At 34.9% G+C, this 21,980-nt stretch overlaps 1 protein-coding gene and 1 long non-coding RNA gene across 2 annotated transcripts in view; one reads left to right on the top strand and one right to left on the bottom strand.

Annotated features, from left to right (window-relative positions):
• ARHGAP5 (Rho GTPase activating protein 5) overlaps positions 1–21,980 on the bottom strand; it is a 49,600-nt gene that overhangs the window by 4,393 nt on the left and 23,227 nt on the right. Inside the window, exons 3-6 of the mRNA XM_042813451.1 lie at positions 20,898–21,045; positions 9,808–9,885; positions 8,350–8,481; positions 6,433–6,538 (exon numbers count right to left, since the gene is read on the bottom strand). Of these exons, the coding sequence (XP_042669385.1) occupies positions 6,433–6,538; positions 8,350–8,481; positions 9,808–9,885; positions 20,898–21,045 (464 nt within the window). The remainder of the gene's footprint in view (positions 1–6,432; positions 6,539–8,349; positions 8,482–9,807; positions 9,886–20,897; positions 21,046–21,980) is intronic.
• LOC122157609 lies at positions 121–4,251 on the top strand. Its single transcript, XR_006167970.1, has 2 exons — positions 121–161; positions 1,900–4,251. It is a non-coding gene; the product is annotated as an uncharacterized LOC122157609 (long non-coding RNA).

The raw sequence follows: 21,980 nt of genomic DNA, 5'->3' as shown, positions 1-21,980 counted from the left end.
CAGCCAGAGGAGCACAGCTGAAGGCAATTCACCTGTGCTGCAGGAAGGGCTGGAGCCTGGCTCCACCCCTCCTGGACCTATTTAAGAGCTGGCTACCAGAGGGGAAGGATCTCTTCTGGAGATCCCCTCTTTTGGTATCTTCTGGTGAGCTCAACCCAAGGGTAAGCTCTTCCACTTATTCTCTTTTGTGATTGTTGTCTGCTTTGCCTTACTCTCTTGATTATATTGCAATTATAACATCTTGGTTATACAAAATTATAACATCTTGGTTATACAATCATTTCATACTATTTTGTTACCATGTTATTTTTTCTCATGGTAGATGTGCAGTCAGAAGCGTCCTAAGGTTGTGCAAAAGAAGCAGAAGGAACAGGTGTATATCCAGCTTTATGCTTCAACCTCTGTACTAACTTGGAAATTCTTCGCCATTAGAGACTCCGATTTTGGAAAGAGACTTTTTCCTTCTGCTTCTATAATTCTCTTTCTCCTACCCTACTTCATTTGGAATTTAACACATATAAAACTATGAATTATCATGTCACACTGCTCCAAGATCCCTATTTTCCTTGGATGATCTAAGCAGATAACACTGCAACTCCAGCAATTACTGCAGTAATCTCCCAAAGCAATGCCTAATCAATGAGCTAGCTTTTATTTCTATGTTCATTTTCTTGTTGTAGGCACTTGCTGTATTTACAAGATGCTAAATTAGTATGAGATAGGTTATCTATCTAACATGCTAGCAGCAACTGCTGCAACTGTGACAAAACTCTGATCAGGAAAATTTTATGAATACCATATTTATTAACTGTGAGCAGCAAAGCAAAACAAGTCACCTGGAAATATTTTTTACATGTTATGATTGAGACTTTTAAGTATTAATATTAGCCCGTATGAATTTTGTTCTTCATATTCACGTAAGTTTTTAAACAAGGCTGGATTTGAGTTTTTAAAAGTAAAACACTTAAATATACAAACTACTGAACTCTTAGAAAATGTAAAGCAATTAAAAGACAGTAGTCCATCTACTTAAGATTAACCAACATAATTTTAATTTTAAAAAAAAAAATCATTTCCTATTAGAATGCTGATTTGCCAATACAAGACCTGGGGAACCATTCTGAAAAAAAAAAAAAAAAAAAACAAAACAAAATTAACTCAATTCTGTGCATCACCATCAAAAGGAGACATTCTTTTCCTATTCTCTCTCACCATCACATACAGAGAAGTTCATGCTTCTCTCCTTCTATTTGCTATGTTTGGCACTTGTCACACTCTTCTGCGAGCCAATCTGTTTAGTGAAACAGCAGAACACTATCCTACCAAAACAGGTGGAGCTTTTTTCTTTGTTTTCTTGATTTTACCATTTTAATACATTAAATGCATTCAACCTCAGTTCCAGATTTCCAGAACTTAACTGGACCAACTGAATGGGAGGGGGTGGAAATCAGACAATAAAAGAACTGGCAGGTTGTTACTGTGTCTCTATGCCAATTAATCCATGGGTTTATCCACTAGACTAGTATCATAAACACTGGAATTATAAAACAAAAAAAAACAAACAAAAAATATTATTGGATGTCAAGACAGTCTATATAAACTAAAAGAGTGTAAAATAAAAAACTTTTAAATAGGGTTCTATTCAACAGTGCCAAAGAAATCAGTTCCTGAGCGCATTACTAACAAATATGTCAAGAAAAAGAATTCAGCAAATAACATTTTGAGGGCAACCTGATTCTCTAGATTCCCTGGAATCAAGTCTAATTGTTTTATATCACACACACACAAGAAAAAAAAAAAAAGCCAATCAACTAATCAAAGTGACCACATAAATAAGTACAAAACCAAATAAAAGACCCAAATCCAAAAGCCTGGTAACAGTATGTTACCCTGTTATAGGATGGAGAACAGCTAACTTCGGAAAGAACTGACACCATTTGCAGAAGAGAAAATATAAGATCCCCAAAAGAAGATGCATCAAGCTAAAAGCCACACTGAGCCATAGAAACAAAGGAATTCTCGAGTTACAACACAGGTACGAGATTACTCTCATGAGCTATAGCTCCCAAATGAACATCTTGAAGGCTTTTTCTAACCTAACTGATTCTACAAACTTTGTAAGCATTATTTTCATAGGAAGACGTTCAGGAAAAAAAATGAGCCTAGCTTTGGAAATTCTATCTTTCTGCAAGGAATGGATTTGCTAAATGCATTTCTATAGGTCAGGACTGTATGAACAACAGGAATAAAACAACATCCGGTAAGTTTCATTTTTATCATTTCTTGCACCAAAACAAACGTGCAAAATACTTCAAACATCTTAAGAAGAGAATGCTTGTTTCATTTGTGGGCTATTGGAAAGAAAGTAGACAACTCAAAACATATGTTTTTAGTATTGCCAGTGTTATTAAACACAATGAAGTTATAAAAATAATGTGATACTAATGATTAATAAGACTACCTGCCTACTAGAACACAAATCCATCCATTCTCTCTAACCCAAAGAATATTTAAGTATCATATTCTGTGCAAGGAGCACAGAAACATATTTGTAAGCATGATGGCTTGACTGCTTTCAACATGAACTTTGCTCAGGCAGAAGACAGTAGTATAACAGGAGCTATGGAAACTTTGCAAAAGCTTCAGGTAAAAACTATCTGCAAGAAAGACATACCACTCCAAATGAAAACTTTGCTGCTTCAATAAAGTCATTAAACTTGAATGATATGCTGCAGAAGATATTCTCTTCAAAATTCTGTACATTCTCTGTTAAACATGAAATCAATCCATAGGATCATGACAATGATCCAGGTGATCATTTCCTATAACTGAATCTATGAACACTGCCAACATATTTAGCATAACTTCAAAACAGAACTATGTTTTCTTCGTTCTTTTTTCTTAAGAGTCATTGTGTGTGAACTCCTATGACTGTTATTAAAAATGCTGAACTTAAAAATGCTAAACTTTTCTACATGCATTTTTCCACAAATTAGTTTTCCATCAACATTCTACTTGTACCTGTGCTTCCTTATTCTCCCTATATAGTATCACAATGTAATTAAAGACAAGTAAATTTTTGTTTTAGTTTTCAATGTATTAAAAAAAAAAAAAAAGATTCCCAATTGGGTTCTTTTTTTTTCAAGTTTTCTGATTTAAGCAGGGACTGAAACAGGTTTTTCAGTTTCACTGCAAATTCATTATTACAACAGTATTGGCAAGAAAGAAAAAACCTTTTACTCAATATATCATCTACAACCAAATGTTTCCTCAGAAAAATGCAATCTTATTCATAATAAACCAGAATCAAGATATTCTGTTTTCAAAAAATATTCTTCATTCTAAAGTAACACTACAATTTTATCTAGCAGTAATTAGTGAGAGATCCATCAAAAACTCTGTGCTGATAAATCTAACACTTAAAATACTCAAGAATATGCAATTCCTATGATATAGTAGGAAGAACAAAGGTAACTGAGATACAGTTGTGCAGAAATAGAATGCAAAAAAAACTTGTGCAACTCATCAACTACTGTTCTGATGATCAGCACGAGCAGACTGCAAGAGTTTCTGATTACACTTCATAGATTCAAAACTTGTGAAAACCATAATAAGTCCTACAATTATTGCCAGAAGAAAATATTCTCACTCATTTATGATGTACAGTGTTAACTATAAAAGATTGACTTGCATTTTAGTATGTGTATTAGTAAGGGTACATAAATACTGCCTCTCTCAACCTGAATAAATTTTGTCCATGGGGTATTTGGACACTACTCCTGAATGAAGGTGATATTCATACTTTCCTAAAAGAGTAACATTTTAATTTCATTCAAGGAGAATAAAAAAAACTAAAAGCTTTCATTTGACTCAGCACTTTTATTCAACTTTTTCTTCCTATATAAATTCTTCTGTGTACCTGTAAAAGGATGAGAATGGACTTCAGAGCAACGGCCAACAAGCACTATTTCTGTTCTCCAGTAAGCTTTGTGAATTATGTATTTCATTTGTCTGTATACATACATGCATTAGGAATCTACTTAGGATCATTAAAAATTGTATTTAGCTCTTTTACTTGCAGCAATCCAGGTACTTGACACTGCAGTTAGATTTTTGTTACTCTCCTCTGCGTTATGCAAATGGATGGCCAGCTGAAGACTTCTGACAATTCTGAGATTGATACTCTTCTACTGAATTCAAGGAATCTAGTCCATTAAGAACTGCCAAAACATTAAAAGTGATTTACATGAAGTTTGTGATGTTTCATTTTACCTCAGTACATTGTTAGCCTGCAATATAGAAATGCAAGAAATAGTTCTATCCACTCACATGATTCTATTCTAGGGCTAGAAAATTGAATTTTACTTGGCAAACTGCACTAAAAAAAAAAAGAAAACTGATGCATTTCCCTGCAAAGGAAAATGCAAACTATATTTGTGATTGAGAGGAGTGTAAAAGTAAGTGCTTAAGTTTCAAAGCTTCCCATATATTTAATGAAAATAGAATCATTTATGTTGGAAAAGACCTTCAAGATCATCAAATACACCAATCCACCTAACACTACTAGTCTACTGCTAAACCATGTCCTTAAGTACCTCATCACAGATCTCTTACAACACCTCTAGGGATGCAGACTTCATCACTTCCCTGACCAGACCATTCCAATTCCTAACCACCTTTTCTGTGAAAACATTCTTACTGACATCCAATCTAAACCTCCTCTGGCCTAACTCGAGGCCTTTGCCCTGCATTCTACCTCTTATCACCTGAGAACAGAAACCAACAACTTCCTTGGTGCAATCTCAGTCCATTCACCAGCTTCAGTGTTTTCTTCTGAACATGCTCCAGCACCTTGATGTCATTCTCACAGCAAGGGGCCCCAAACCAAACACAATACCTGAGGTACAGTCTGACCAGTGCCAAACACAGAAGGACGATCACTTCTCTGGTCCTGCTGACCAAACAATTTTCATGGCCATTGGTCGCTCTGACCACCTGGGCTCACTGATGGCTCATTTTCAGCTGATTGTTAAACTCACACCTCTAGGTCCTTTTCTGCCAGGCAAATTTTCAGCTTCTCTTCCCCATTGATATTGCTGCATGGGGTTGTTATGACCCAGAATAAGAAGACTCCTTCCACACAGCAATGGAGAATGCATAAAAGAGAAGTCTGATTTTGCTGACTAAACAGGGAGTTTAAAAAGTCTCATTTCAACTCCCTATACTAGAAGCCCCAAATTAGACTGTTAAAAACACCTGCAGAGCAATTTGAAGATCATGAAAAGCCTACAGTATATATAGAAAATTATTCAGCTGGCTGAAAAACACCACTGTAGAGGAAGTGACAGTATGTCACTTGACAGTATACAACAAGATAGAAACTGAAACACATGAGATTCTGTCTGAACATAAAAAACACATTTTAAAACAAACAAAATAAGCTCCACTTTTTAAAAATGTATTTACTGTCAGGGTGATTGCACACTAGGAAGTTGCCTAGAGAGGTTGTGGAGTCTCCATTGTTAGAGATACTCAAAATCCAACTGCACATCATCCCAGGCAATCTGTTATTGCAGATCCTACCAAAGCAAGAGGGGTGCACTAAATCTTGAGAAGCCCCTTACAATCTCAACAATTCTGCTGTTCTGTCTTTAAAAAAAAGAAGAATTAATAAAAATATTTTTTTAAAAAAATAATGAGCTTATTTTTTATAGTCCAGTACTGTGAAACAAACATTTTTCTAGGAAAACTGTTATTTTAGCTGTGACTAAACGTTTATTATGTCTTTTAATTATGTTATTAGCCATCTTACTGAGTGGATTTCAGGGAATCCACTAGAGTTTTGCTGAGTAAGAAACATGAGCAAGCTAAACTTTTTATGAGCAAATATTGTACACTTGGACAAATAAAAGGTCAATAAATTAAACTTAAGAACACAAAAAATTACATTTCTATGCAAGAGGCAAGATTTAGGAAGCAAATTCACTGCTACACACAGTTTTATTCTACATTTTAATTATTCAGCAGAGGTTCTGTGTGCTACATTTTAGAGGAATGAAGCTGATCTTCCTTTAATAGGCAGGGAATAGGCCAAATAACCTCCATGTTCCCTTAAATCTGAATTAGACTACAACATTAACAGCTGCTTCCTTAGAAAAGAGGTCTGCAACTCTTGTACATACTGGCTCTGTGAAGTTATCTTGTTCTGTACAACAATCATTTTTACATCTCTACAGTAGCTATGATGGTAGATATCTATGCATCACTTAAATCAGGTATCGTAATATATCAACATCTAATTCATAATTTTTAATTTCCATTTTCAACATTTATACTAACAGAGGAGAAATGCAGCATGACATTTTCAATTCTAATAGGTTGGGTTTTTTTATGTTAAAAATTAAACAGAATTTTAGTAGAAAAGTACTGAACCTGTTCAGATGTGTTATCACATATTTGAAGACATCATAGTTCACTGGGTGGAACTTCTTCACAATTTCTTTTAACTCATGTAGCCGTTCTGTCTTGTCCAGGATCTCTATAGAAATAAGCGACATTTTCTCATACATTTAGAAAGAAATACTGAATAAAGTGTTGCTAAGTCTTTTTCCAACCATAAGAAGCACAGATATCTACACAGAAACAGAAGGCGAGAAAATACTCCATAAAATTCCTATTTACATGTATTATTACAAAGAATTACCTTTTCATAATAAAGTGGAAACTATCTAAATACAAAAAATGTTTTCCTGTTTTAAGATAGAATTATTTATTTCTATTTAACATCTTCTTAACAGACCATCTTGATCAACTTGTTGGCTTGTATACGGCTAACAACGAGACAGGGAAATCTGTAAGATTTTTCATTGCTTGCAAAATGTTCTTAACACAAGATTTATACATATTATAGTTTCAAAGTTTTGGGGGATGAAAGACATTTTCATGAGCTTATAAAATCTTAAGCTTACTAGTCAAATAATAAAAAATTATTGTAAGCCTGGTGCAGCTACTTTAACACAAATTTTCACAGGTTCAATGGATATTATTTATATTTTAAGAGGAAGTAAGCAATAGGAAAAGGACTAAGAAAAAAAAATAACAGATTATAGAAATGTATAACAAATTAGTGCTACTTGTGACATCAAATTACATACAGCAAGCAGCTGACACTGGCTTAAAATTTGAAATAAACTTGCAGTTGGGCTCAGTTGCCTCAGGATCTGTCAATATAAACGGAATTCCAGAATACAGTTTTACAGTGGAAAAGTTGGGGACAATGACCCTCTTGCAATAAAATTGCTAACACTGGTGTGAGAATTAGATGAAATCCATACTATACAAACAATTATTCAAGCATTAAAGAACTCTAGTTTCCACTCTCAACATCATTTTTCTTAAGCTGTTGTTACACGTATTCACATTTTTGCCATATTCTACTGTGTAGAAAGGTTTGTTTCAATAGAAAGACTTGAATTCTTATTAAGCCTAGTATGCTACAGCAATACATAGTTTATTAGTAATACCTAATCAAAAGCCTGTCCCACTTGTCCCACTCAGCTTGGAAAATCATAAATTGGTAAGAAAAAAACACACTATACAAGGGATTTGCCTGAAAATTAAAGTGAAAATATCAAAAAACATGTCTATAGATGTCATCCAAAAATACAAAATTTCTAGTGTAATATACACTAACCAAGCCTAGGTTGAAGCCTTAGGCTTTCAGCAATATTGACAAATTTTCAATTAAAAAAAAAAACATAGCAAAAAATGTGTAGTACTTTCCTAAAACAGTTTGCTGCCAGTCCAATTGCCCAAATTAATCCCAAGAAAGATATTCTTTAAAAGGGGAACAATGTAGTCACATTTCCAAGTTTGAAACATTTGTAAACACAATTAACCTTTTCATCCTGCACACAGTTCAAAAATAATTTGAAAAAAAATGTCAGATTCACCATAACACTCCAGAGAGATGCAACTTCTAAAGCCTATTCTGAATGTAAGACTTTATGAAATCAAGGTATGCTTTCTTCTACCCCTGTAAACAACTATGATACATTTCCAAGTGCTAATATTGCAGTGCTAATAACAGGAAAAAAAAGAGATTCCTCCAATTAAATTTCCTACATAGAGAAGTAATAGACTACAATTTATTTACAATAACTAATGTAATCATATAATTCTGTTGTCATCATATAATTGTTAATTTTAAAGAACATTTTAAAAAATGGCACACCTCAGCAATTAAAAAAATAAGCGCAGCAAGCCTTTTTAACTTACAGCGAATTAAAAACTCCTATAACGATAAACACTGTGAAAAAATACAATCAAGACAATATTCTTTTTACTTACTTGATGCTTCTAACAAATCTTGATGCAAAGAGTAAGGAATTAATGGATCTGGCAGATCTGCAAAAAATGCTTTAAGAGCCCCAGCCACAGCATTTACTGTCACTTCCATAGACTCTAGACTGATACTATGATCTGTAGGACAAAATTAAAAGCAGTTTACAGTTATGATTCTTCAAAATATTTTAATGAAATAATTTATTTATTTAAAACACTGAAAGTGAAAACCCTGCCTAGCAAAAAACAGAGTGAACCAGTGCGTAAACTGCCATCGCTTTGACATACATGAAATAAAATCTGACAATATTAAGAAAGCAGTAGATCAAAAAATAAAACTGTCTGACTCTCCATGCAGACTTAAATGCTTTTCTATTTGACACCAACCAGGTTCTGATAATTAATTCTGCCCACAAATGAGTTTTGAAATCCACATCCCAAATTTTGTTGAAAACTGGCACAGGGTACATCAATATGCAGAATTTGTGTGAAGCTGTCTTACGTGGCCATGAGGCCTCTTAAGTAAGGACAAGACCACATGCCAGTGATTGTACATGGCCATACAACCTACTGCTAGAATCCCAAACAACAGAAGCTTTATATATTATATTTAGAGATTTTAATTTATTTAACACAGATAAAAGTCATACTAGATGATTTTAAAATTCTTCCAAAGTTCACCCACTCGAAACATCATCTTATACAATGACAGAAGAAAATCTAGCATTATATTCAGATGAAATTCAGATAAGGCATTAAAAAATGTACTTTTATTCACTTTATCATGTAGGAGGAATTTTACTATTTCACAGACTCACTTTCATTACTAATACCAACGAGGACTTTTAACATGGTTGGGTTTGTTTTTTGTTTTTTTTTTCATTTATAAAGATCAGTTGATGTAATAAATTTAATGAGAAAGCAGGAAGAAAAATAATGCTGGCCCTCTCAACAATCCAAATGAACACTTATCTGCTAATCATATTTAGATACATTCCAGCACATGATAAAGGTGGTACTACAGATTCATTACTAAGATTTAATTGTTAATTCACATTAATCAAGAGAGTTTTAATAAAATAATTGTCAAGAAGTTCTGCATTTTGGGGAGGAGAAGTGTATGCTCAGTGTTGAGGACTTCATGCGCTACTATGCTAATATAAGGAGCACTTAGTACTGCATTTAAACACACTTATTCAACTAGAAAACCACCTAAAAATTTCACAGGAAGCACTCAAAATTATTTTTAACCAGCTACAAGGTTCTATCCCACCTTTGGTTTACACACAGCTTTGTTAGTTACATATAGCCGAGACTACATCAGTACAACCTACCAACGAGTAAAGCACTCAGTGCTATGGAGATCAGTTTAAATGTAAAACTCATTTACACTGACTGTACTATCTTATAAATCAATGGAGAGATCAAGTTCTTTTGGCTTTAAATAATGAAATCTGTCATTACCTTGATCAAACTGTTTCTGAATGTTGTCTTGATCTGTTTTATTCCCACTAACACGGTACAGGCCTTCAGTACATAATCCTTAGAAGGAGGAAAAAAATACATTCAAAAATAGCTTATGTACTACAGAGCAACACAGAGTCAGCCATAAGTACTTAATGAGTAACCACATGCAATGCCTAAAAAGTAACATTAACAATAACAGCGATACAGAACTTTCAAACTGAAATACCAGTTGCATTTTTGTGTTCAGTACTCCATTAATGTTAGTCAGGAGGGGAAAGATTGTTAGGAAATAGAGGATCTCCAGGATTCTCATTATTACCTTGTCTTACTACATGTTACGGAGTCATCGTAATTGCAGCAGGCATTCCAGGTAAATAACATTACAATAAGAATTCACATTTCTATTATGAACACACAAACACACATACACACTCATACTTGCTCGCTCCACTCCATTGATAATGCATTCTATCATAATGCAATCTGTTTTATCCACAGCTACTCACTAAACGGAAGGATCTGACCTGCTAATGGTGGTTACCCATCATCTTTTTCTTTGTTAATTTGGAAACCACTAAGGAAGACAACCAGTACATAGTGCCGTAGTTCTCTACCTTTACGGATGCAAAAATCTCCATATGGTACATCTCCATAGCAGTACATGGTTTAACAAAAAAGAATCAAGTTCTAAAGCTCTATGAAATTTCCTGACTCTCTACCGTTGCAGACGAGTACATGAATGCATTTTACAATATCAGGTCAATACAGCAACATTTCTGTCACATAAACTCTGAATGTTCACATTACTGAGAAACACTAGGAATCCTGCTAACACAGTCAAAATACAGAATGCACTTAACTGCTTCAAACCACTGATTATTACTCTCCTAATTCCATTTTTCCCTCTTAATTTCCTTCACAACTCCCATATCTCCTTACTAGCTCCATCAAAGCTACCTTAGTAAGTTTTGACTATTTTTTTCTTCACTAAACCTTTAATTTAGCTTTCCAACTTCATAGCCAACAGTTTTCTCTTCTAAACATTTACCTAAACAGAAAAAACAGAAAAAAGCAGAAAATGCTCAAAAAACAATAGCATTGTTCTGTGATGTCATCAAAAAGCAAAAAGGAGATATAAATTGGTAGCAAAGGGCAGAAGGTGGGATTCAATAATTTTCACAGCTGGAGGGATTTAAAATTTGTCTTCAAAATAATGTTCTGAATGTTATCCTATGGAAATACCTTGTATTCCTCTTATGAAATTTGTAAGTAAAGATAACAAAAAAAATCACTGGTAGATAACAAGCTAGGACTGTTTAATATGGGAGCATTCTCAGTTGCAGCTCTTCCAGCCTCAGGCTATTTTGTGTCTTATCCAACTACTATTCAATTTCTTTCTGTAGAAAGGGAATTGAATCTGCTGCAATAGCATTTTCTGAGAAGTCCAATTCAGTTTAGCAGCAGTGTTTAAATCTTCAATACTTGAACTGGGCTGCTGCGGAGACAGAGATGCTCTGTCGTAGTATTTAGCAGTTATTCTTTCCATTTTGCCACACAGCAGACACCTCTTTGTTCAGACCAGTACAGCTCTGAGATGCCGAAAAAGATAATGTACAGAACTTCAGAAACATTTCAAGAGATATCTACTGAAATTAAGCATCTTCCAAGAATATTAGCTTACTGTTGCAATTCTGGAGTAAGCTAACTAAATTAGTTGTTGAAATTCCTCACATAAATACTTCCTCTTGCTAGAGAACTGAGCCCATGAGAACTTAATGAGGTCCAACAAGGCCAAGTGCAAGGTCTTGCTTTTGATCCTGGGCAATCCCAGGTATTTATACAAGCTGGGGGAAGATCTCCTTGAGGGCAGCCCTGCAGAGAAGAACCTGGAGGTCCTGGTGGACAAGAAGCTGGACATGAGCCAGGAGTGTGCGCTTGCAGCCCGGAACTATAACCTGGGCTGCATTAAAAAATGGGTGATCAGCAGGGACAGAGATGTGATTGTCTCCCTCTACTTGGCTCTCGTGAGGCCCCATCTGCAGTACTGCGTCCAGGCCTAGGGCCCCCAGTACAGGAAGGATGTGGAGCTCTTAGAGCGGGTCCAGAAAAGGGCCGCTAAGATGCTCTGGAGCACTCTGAAGACTATGAAGAAAGTTTGAAGGAATTGGAATTGTTTAGCTTGGAGAAGAGAAGGCTCCAAGGAGACCTCATCGTGGCCTTTCAGTACTTAAAGGGAGTGTATAAACAGGCGAGGGAATGACTGTTTACAAGGGTGGATAGTAACAAGACAAAGGAGAATGGCTTTAAACTAAGATAGGACAGACTTAGGTTAGATGTTCGGAGGAAGTTTTTCACTCAGAGGCTGGTGACACACTGGAACAGGTTGCCCAAGGAGGTTGTGGATGCCCCATCCATGAAGACATTCAAGGCAAGGCTGGATGTGGCTCTGGGCAACCCAGTCTAGTGATTGGTGACCCTGCACATAGCAGGAGGATTGAAACTAGATGATCTTTGAGGACCTTTTCAATCCAGGCCATTCTATGATTCTATGATATACATGCTTGTAATGTCTGATGCATGTAGGTCTTCAAGTACAACACTGTAGTTCATCAGTTTTAGATTTTAACCACCAAAACTCTCACTTCCTCTAAATAACATATTAACTTCAGAACAAGGTCTCCTAGGGCAACATCTACTTCCCATGCCATTAAGTAGTATATGGCTGAAGAGAGGTAGGAGCAAAGGGAGAAGAAAACAGCTGTTTTTCTGTGATATATCCTCCCATCTATGGTGGCCTGCACATATTTTTGCATAAGGAATTGTAATCACCATTTGAGGATTTATCCTCCATTAATTCATCTAAATCTCTTAGTCATTTACATATGGACACAACCTGTGGCAGTTTTGTAATTCAGTAATACACATTGTGAAAACACACTGGTTTTACTGCTCAGGATCTGAAGTTTTTCAGAAAATCTTTTTTTCTTTTTTACTGTGTTAAAAATCAGGGAGTTCTCTACTCTTTGTCAGCACCACTCATGTTCTTTGTTTATTTCCCTTTCTCAGAAATTTTCTAAGCTAATTAGCTTAGCTCTTCTTCATGCAAAAGTTAACATCATTGCTCTGTGGTGTCTCTTTTCCAAATTCTATTTTACTTTAAGACTGATTGATCGCAATTGCAACCAATGCAACACATGGAATTACACAATAGTATGTTTTTATTCCCCATTCACTCTCTCTCTTTTTAATTCTTTTAATTCTTCCTCCTTGTTTGATACCAAGTACTGAGAGTTGATGTTTTTAGACAGCTTCTATGACGATTTTAAAGACTTTGCTTGAGTGACAACAGCTATACCAATATTTAGCTTGCCTAAGAGTCACACAGTATCTGCCAACTTGGCAACTGTAGCCAGGTTTTCAGTATCACTGTACTGTGTACACCTCTGAACACATGCCATTTAATCACAGCAAGTCGTCTTCTCCGCAGTTTAATTCTTTCCCCTACAGTGACCAACTGAATTTTTTAGGAATCATTTGCAACTATAGCAGCCAAGATAATCACTCTTACAGTCACCTTTGTAAATTCTGTGATCTGAATCATGCCGTAATTTTATTCCACAATTGACCTAGCGTAACTATGCTCAACCCCCTATGCCATACAGACTACACAGGACTAAAGGAATCTCCACCTGACTGACCCAGAATCTGTATGTATGCCAACACCTACAAAGCAATGACTACAAATTATTTCCTAGTAAGAAAAATCTAGCAATAAACTGTTTAAAATACATTTAAAATTCATTTAAAGTATTCCTAATCTGTACACGTTAGCACTGTTATTAAAAGACTCCCGATATTCAATTCACAAATTCAAAAACAGAACCAAAAATAAATGTTTAAGTGTTTTTTGTAATAATGTACGAGACACTGAAATATTCAATAGAAAGTAAGCAGTATAAAGAAATATTCAGTACTTTGAGGAAGTCTCAAAAATAGAAAGCTCCCACCCAATGCTGAATAGTTCTGCAATTTTCATAGACCAATCATTAAACAAGTACTACATTACTTCATAAAAAGTTACTCAATCTCCCATTTCATAGTCCGACATTTCAAAAAAAAGAAGAAAATGCTTCAATTAAAATGACGAGAGACAGTAATTGACTTTTTCTATACATGTCAAATAAAGGGTAGGAACATTCTTTACTTCATTAAATATGGGTTTGATCACTGTGAGCATAGAGGAAGGTAGGGGAGTAAGAGCTGCTGCATAACTGTAGGCACTCCGCAAAAGACATCAATGTCTTGGTCTTATCTGCATTGTTTAGAAATTCTTTACACAATTCTCATGATGCTTACTTTGAAGATATACCTTAACTATCAATACAATTCAAGTGTACAACATGTGTTTATGAACATTTCGTATTTGTTTACAGTTCTCAATTATTCTCAAACATTAATAAATTGACATGTGCTCCTCTTCCATCTGTCTGGTAGTCGGTCTTCCATCAGAAGAAACAACTAATGACTGTTTTCCTCTCAAGTTGGACAGTTTCCCTGCTGCTAATTAATTCCAAAGTTGCAAAGCTTAAACTGGTGTATAACATCATAAGCACTGAAACTTCCTATGTCCATTTTGAAGTGATCACGGAATCACTCTGGTTTTAAGGGAGCTCAGGAGCTCATCTACACCAACCTCCTACTCAAACACAGGGTGATGCTAAATTCAGATTAAGTTGGCAGGTCTTTGTCTAGTCTGATTTTTAATACCTCCAAGGGCAGAGAGTGATCAACATCTTGGAACAGTGGTTCCAATGTTCAAATGATCCTCAGAGGAAAAACGTTTTCTTACCAACTTTAAACCTCCAATTTTAATTATCATTGTTTCTAGTTCTCCTGCCATGTACTGCAGTACTTAAGCTTTGTTGTATCATCTCAGGATTCTTATAGGCATGAGAAAAATACTTTTAAATAACTCCTTAGCCATTTTCTCTAAGATGAATCAACCCAGTTCCCATTGCCTCTCCTTACAGGCTATAAGCTCTAGCCCTTGACTTTCTTTCTGCTACACTCACTCAAGTTTGTCTCATTTTATTTTGGCAGTATTTCCGATAAGGCCTATCATGGGCTAAGTAAAGAGGAATAATCACTTCTATTGATTTACTGCCTATCCTTCTCTTGGGACAGTCCAATACATCCTCAGCCATCACTGTTAGCAGGATGCACTACTGACATATGACCAGGGCCCTTCAACAGCACTGCTAACCAGAAAGCCAAGCCCTCAGCATTACCACTGCAAGAATTTAGTCTCTGCATGTGTCCTCGCTGAATTCCACAAGGTTCCTGTTGTCTCATTCTTTCCTCTTGTCTACATGTCCCAGAATAGAAGCCCTGGCCTTGAACGTATTAACTCCCATTCGAGAGTGATTCCTAAACTTGAAGAGGGTTCAAGTTGCACTGCAGGGCTATTTAATTCTGTTACTGTCCAGAATCATGGCCTATAAATGTTCTTTTTAGATACATAGGTTTGTGGGTAGCTGGCCAACTTAGCTGGTCATTATGACTGAAAAACTTGCCTAGTTCCCTGCTTCATCAGTAATTCTTCCCATTCTTCCCTTGCTCTACTCATATGTGCAGAGTCCTGCTCCCTGCCTTGCACCTGTACTGGTACATATTTGAACCTTTATTTACCAGATGTACTACTAAACAGCAGCACCCAGTCCACTTTTGCCAAGTCAGTGAACTGCATTGATTCAGGGAAAGATCTAAAAAGCACCCACAACAGAATTAGCAGAAGCATGCAGCACCAGAGGATCTTCAGAACTTATAGGCTATTATGTTACTTTTCATTAAACAACACTTGAATATTGAGTCCACACACCAGGGTAAAGGGAATGGCCCTTATCCCATTTTGTTTCTCCTTTCAATAGAATACACCTCTAAAAGCCTCTAGCTCTCCAAGCCATTTGAATAAAAGAGATAAATCATCTTGAATTTATGGATTTTGTAGCCACTAGATTCCAATGATATGCCAGCTTTTTATCTCATGTGGCTCCACTGACTCATTCTTTCATACAGCTCTTTGCCTATTTATTCACTGTCCTCATTCTCAGAAGACAAATATTGCATTGTCTGCTTTCAGTATAAAATTCTGGCCTAGTGGCAAATTAAGTGCAAAAAATCTGGGTATAATTCATGGAAGAGAATATTCCTTTACTCATTCTACCTCCAAGACTCCAAGATTTAAACAAAAAAGTATAAATATAAAAAGCTGTAATTATTTTCCAAATACACAATTTCTGACTTCAACTGTAGTTCACCGAAGAGATCATTCAAGACAGCAAGAGATGTGGCTCAATCAAATCGACTCGCACTACTTTGTTCCAATCAATGTCTCACATATACTGAGTAACTTAATAAATTATTACAATATGCACTAACCTCTTTCCTTTATGGCTTCATGTATAGTTAACACCATAGCAACATTATTGGTTTTTTATTAAGTATTGAATTTAAAATTAATAACCTTGTCAATTAAGCACATACCAATATTCTACAATGATTTTTTTATAATTGAAAACCCAAAGAAAAAACACACAGTACATTGCTGTTACTATTATTAGAGCTGCATAAAGTCAAGCAGTACATGTATTAAATTGCAAATTGTGTTAGTTTTCATAATATTGATTTCATTTCTCCTTACTAGTAAACAGACTGGAATGTAACTTTTATCAAACTTTTCACTTATCATTTAACAATACATACAAAAAAAAAAATTCACAACACCTTAAAGCAATACCTAAATATTAAAAAAAAAACCCACTGATGTACTTGGTATGTTAGCATGAAATTTTAGTACAAATGATTGTAAGTCCAGGAAAGTTACAAATAATCAATTGAAGTGTATGGATAACACATAAACAGTCCTTGTAAATAAACTGGAGGCATGTAAAACAGCATAAAAACGTAAGTACACCATTATAGCAGAAGACCCAAGCTATGAGCCTGCCATAATCACAATAAACACAAAGTTTTACATTTGAATCTTAGAACAGAGCCAGCATTCAACATCATTTTATGTGCTTTTGCAATATAAAACTCAATTATACCACCAACAATGAGCCAATAAACACTATTTTTGTTGACATCACCTTCACAAACCTGTGTTCTTCTCTTTCAAATAAAACTGACTACTTCTGAATCTGGGCAGCTATGCAGAAGAGTGTGTATGTATGTATATACAGTACTATATCTACTGTACAAATATTACAGAATATCCTCCTTACTCTCTACATGACAATTGTTACAGGGAAATGCATTCACTCTATTAAAAGAATTGAGATTTAAGAATTATCTCAACTTTACCACCTATACTAAGAAAAAATACAATATACTAAAAAACAACTGTCTACATTGGACAGAATCTAAAACAATAATAACAAAGTTATTTTTTCTCCTACATCTTATCAGGTCTACAGAAAAACAGTCACAATAACTTTCTTAAAAACCTAAACAACTTAGTTTTGATATTAACTATGCTTGTTTGCTGTGTACATAAATCTAGTCTGCAGAAAACTAATATACTTTAAAATTTTATTTTAAGTGATGAAACAAAATGACTTTCTATTCACTCAAATCCGGGGAAAGCAACAAAATGAACCAGAAGTATTGTATCCTCAAAACCTTCTTTCGGAAGCCCTCAACTGAAAATAACTGCTGATGTCAGAAAGTCTATTTAAATAGCTGCCCTCAAAAGCAAGTTACATAGTGATTTAATAAGAACCTGACAGAGGTAATAGAACACAAACACTAGCAGCTTGTAAGTAATGTTATGTCACCAACAATATAAAAGTGCTTACATAGTCTGTAAAAGGTTACAGGTAACCTTTTACCTTCAGATAAAAAGGTTACAGTTAATGCTCTAGCATTAACTACTTCACTCCCTCAGTTTCTACTTTAAATGCTATAAAGGCAAGTTTCAAAAAAAATTCAAGTCCCAGAATTTATTTTATTTTATTTTTAATTTTCAGCTCTGGGATTTACTTCAGTTTTTTCCAAACTGTTCCTCTTCTATTGATGCACACTTTTTTCTTTTCTTTTCTTTTTTAAACACTGTGAGAACATTTTAGAACAGCACAATAAGACAGAAAAATTTTAACACATTTTCTGCATGCTCTCAATTCTTTAATGTCTACGCTGGGATCTTCAAGAATATTTGCTGATCTTATCTGAGCATCCAAAGTAAAACAGAGAAAGCTATGTTCTACATAGTATTTTTTGCCTCAGGGACAGTTTAGAAAAGTGTGTAGAAAGTGCCATCTTGTATCATTTCATGAGGCAGAGGGAGGGTACATTATAAATTGAAGCTGGCCATTCAATTTGAGGTTAACTCTATCTTCATTAGAAAAAAAAATACAATTCAGTCACAATGCAAATTAAATTTGATAATACAAAGAGAAGGAACTGAACACAATGAAGTATCTTAAATGGAAAAGCTAAGCAGTTATGCCCTCTGTAAAAGACACATACTGACTAGTTTCTTTCAAGTGGAGCTAGAACACAGCTCTTGATTAAAAAGAAAGATGATCATCATCAGTACAGGTGCATCTGAAGGGCTGGTTAGTACTAATAGTACTGGCTGAGAGACAGCTGAATCACTGCAGGACTCCCCAGGGCCAGGCAGCCAATACAGTAACTTTACCAATTGGAAATGGTTTCATTCCCAACTCTAGACTGAAGGCAATAGGTCTTAACCTGCCTTCTGTAGACTGATCATCTCCAAAACTGTATTTGTGGAACCTTCTATATACCAGACAGACACGCATCATCAACTCTGGGACCACATCAGCAGGGGACTTGAGCAACACAAGTGAAATTTCAATTTCCCCTTAATACCCCTTGAAGGCAAAAATAGATTCTATCCACAGAGAAGGTTGTGCAAGAACTACAACACATGGTCTGAACCTCATCAGGTACCTACTGGATATTAACCTAACACAAAAATAACATACACTAAAAATGAAATTCCAACAGCCAAGTATGAAATTTGAAAAAACAACCAAATCTAATTACAGAAAACCTGTAGAAGAAAAACTGTTAAAGATCAAAAATAGAGGTTTTGATCCATTTTCACAAAATGATTAACAGAAACATCACACTTTTGAGAAGCCCCACTTATTTTGAACCCAACAGCAGCTTAACTAAACATCTTATCCTACAAAGAAAGATCACTGGAGAAAAAAACAAGTGTTAAATTGACTGAGTGCTTGAGTCTGATGATTATGCGTAGAAAAGATAACTAATCACATTTCCATCCTACTGCAGTTCTTTCTCCTCCTACAAGCTAGTAAAAAGAATACTTCCAGAGAAATAATAGATTTTCTTTTAAAAGTCTACCACAAAATCAAGGTATCAGACAACATTACTTCAAAGAAATTTTCATTAGGCCTGGATTTACTCTGTTGTTGTTGTTGATTGACAGTATTCTTACAAAGCTAATCATGCTCAAATACTATTTCTAAATTCTACAGATTTTTTTTAAGAAGTCTTTTCTCACTGGTGAAACGTCTGTCTGAACAGCACAGTATATAGATAATATCTCTAAGAAGCCATTTTTAAATAACACAAATTTAGAACGACTCACTCATAAAATTATGCTTTTGTTGACTATACAACAGCAATCACAAAAGAAATATTAAATGATCATCTACCATTCTATTACCCCTTGCTATTCTTTCTCTTTCCCCGTTTTTTCCTGGGTGAGGTGGGCAAAGTGAAAGCAAAAGGGAGGAAATTCTGCTCTTATCTGCAGGCAAAGGATCAATCAGAGATAAATGCTAACGACAGACAAGTTCTCTGAGTCCCAAAACATCAGTGCCTGAGGTTCCAACTTTTTGTTGCCTTTTTTTGTTTGGTTGGTTTTTGTTTGTTTGTTTGTTTTATTTGTATAACATACTATACAAGACTTCAGAGGCAGCTATTTGACTTACGGCCTATAATAGATTATCTGGAAATGCTTACTACTCTTCAACATGGCAGCAAAATTGAATTTTAATTTCAAGAACACCCTTTGGTCTTATTCTTGTTAAAATAGCTACTGTCATCTGAAGAGTCAAAAAAACTGTAATTACAAAACTTAGACAACACTGACAAAGGTGCCATTTTACTCTCTACACTCAACATCAAACAACAGGCATGGCCAAAGGACAGTCCTGCTTCAACCACATAACCGCTTTCAAACATGCATTTAATGCAACTTCAGAAAAAGGAAGAGCTGCACACAAAGGAAAAACTTGTTTTCTACACCTTTAAAAGCTAAACAACAGAAAAACCACAAAATCCAACCAAAGATCACACCCAAACCTTAAAACAACTCTCCAGTCTCAAATGAAGTCTTCTTTTGGATCAGTAAAATCATTTTATTTCCCTCATGACCATGAAGTAAATAGGCTGAAAGCAAGGCAGGGCTCAAAACACACAACTAGAAAGCCGGGTAGAAAACAATACTGTGAAATTGCACCTTAGTGAAAACACAGGTTAATATTGTACAACTGGGAAATCTGGAAATTAAAAAAATCAAGTATTAAATAAATTTGGTACTTCTAAAACAGAAATATACAGTGTTCAGAAAAGAGATTTTTCTCCATAATTGTTAAAACTCAAGTCTAGGATTACTAGCAAAAAAAAAAAGTTGACTTATTAAATCATATGGAATATCTGAAAGTGGATTTCAGAGTTTCTTATTATATTACATAAAATACAGTGGCATCAATGAGAAATGCAAGACTGGAATGCCACTGGGTTAAAAGTCATTTGAAATTTAAAAATGAAGTCTTTTTTTCCAATTACAGGAAACAAAGGTTACACTTCAAGTGTTGGTATATAACAATTGAAATATTAGTGTAAATAAAGAAAAAAGAAAATTACAAGTTAAACATACAATTCAGAGAACACAACCTATTTTTATAATGTGCTTATCCCATAATAAAGTTATTTATTTCAGGCAAAAAATTCTAAAGATTGCTTTAAATGAGAGGCAGTGCTTAATCTGCACGTGGGAGAGTTTTCCTGAAATAATTTTCCTAACTTACCTGTATCTTCAATGAATTGCACACATTTTTCAACAAACAGAGGTATGGGTTTCTCAGATGTAACCAGGTCTTGTAGGGGCATTCCAAAGTAATTACTTTCCCAGTTTCTACGGATTGGAGGATTGAATGTCTTAACTTTCTTTTTTTGCTACAATAAAACAGAGTTATTTAAGTAATAATTATTTAAGTAATATTCAAGTAACATTATAACTAACTCAAGCAGAGAATCACACAGCTATCAGACGTAAAAATACCTCTACAGCAAACTAAGCACAAAAGTACTTTTAAAGTAGCATACACTACATAAGCAGCACTCCAACTATTTCTAAAATATTTAGTCATCTTTGCATCATACATAATAACTTCCAGCATGACTCACAGAAGAATCTACATGAAGTACAAGTTGGTCACAGCAGTGCAATGTTTCCTATCACCAGAGAATGTCTTCTGTATGCCTTTCAAAGGTAGTAAATAATCTTTATATTGCAACCATTCTACAGGTGTAATGTCACAGAACATGTAACAATAAATCACAGAGTAAGATTTGCAGGCACTAGCATAAACACGACAGCTGCAGTGAGGTACTACTAAAGGCAAACATTTTTTGCGAAAAGGAGGTTTGCTCTCAACCAAATGCATTACAAATATGAACAAGAGAATCAAGATTTGTTGCCTGTTTTCTCCACAGCCCCCTCCAACCTCCTGCTGAAGGAAATTTTCACAATTTAACTAATAAATCCACTTTTAATGATCCAAATTATTATACCATATCAGATACCATGTTTCATTTCTGAGTGTTAAGATATTCAGAGATGGTCATATAACAGTGGCTGTGCTATATGGGGACTGAAATATCATCATCATCTCTAGCATTCTATTTTAGAAGTTTATGCACAGTAAAAACAGCAGTAAAAGCAGCTATGCTTTCATTTAAAAGCTGTGACTTGAGTATTTCCTTTTTCTTCACTTAACATGGAATACTAACCAAGATTTAAATTTAATAAGAAAGTTTCCAGTACGTTATAACTTACAGTAAGACTGTATCTCATGTAACCAGTGACATAAAATACACCACCATTTTGC

This window comes from Centrocercus urophasianus, unplaced genomic scaffold (assembly GCF_019232065.1).
Source record: "Centrocercus urophasianus isolate 14NV4802_14NV808 unplaced genomic scaffold, USGS_Curo_1.0 seq_14, whole genome shotgun sequence".
NCBI lineage: Eukaryota > Metazoa > Chordata > Aves > Galliformes > Phasianidae > Centrocercus > Centrocercus urophasianus.
The sequence above is the reverse complement of the archived record's forward strand: the minus strand, read 5'-3'. Positions and strand labels throughout refer to the sequence as shown.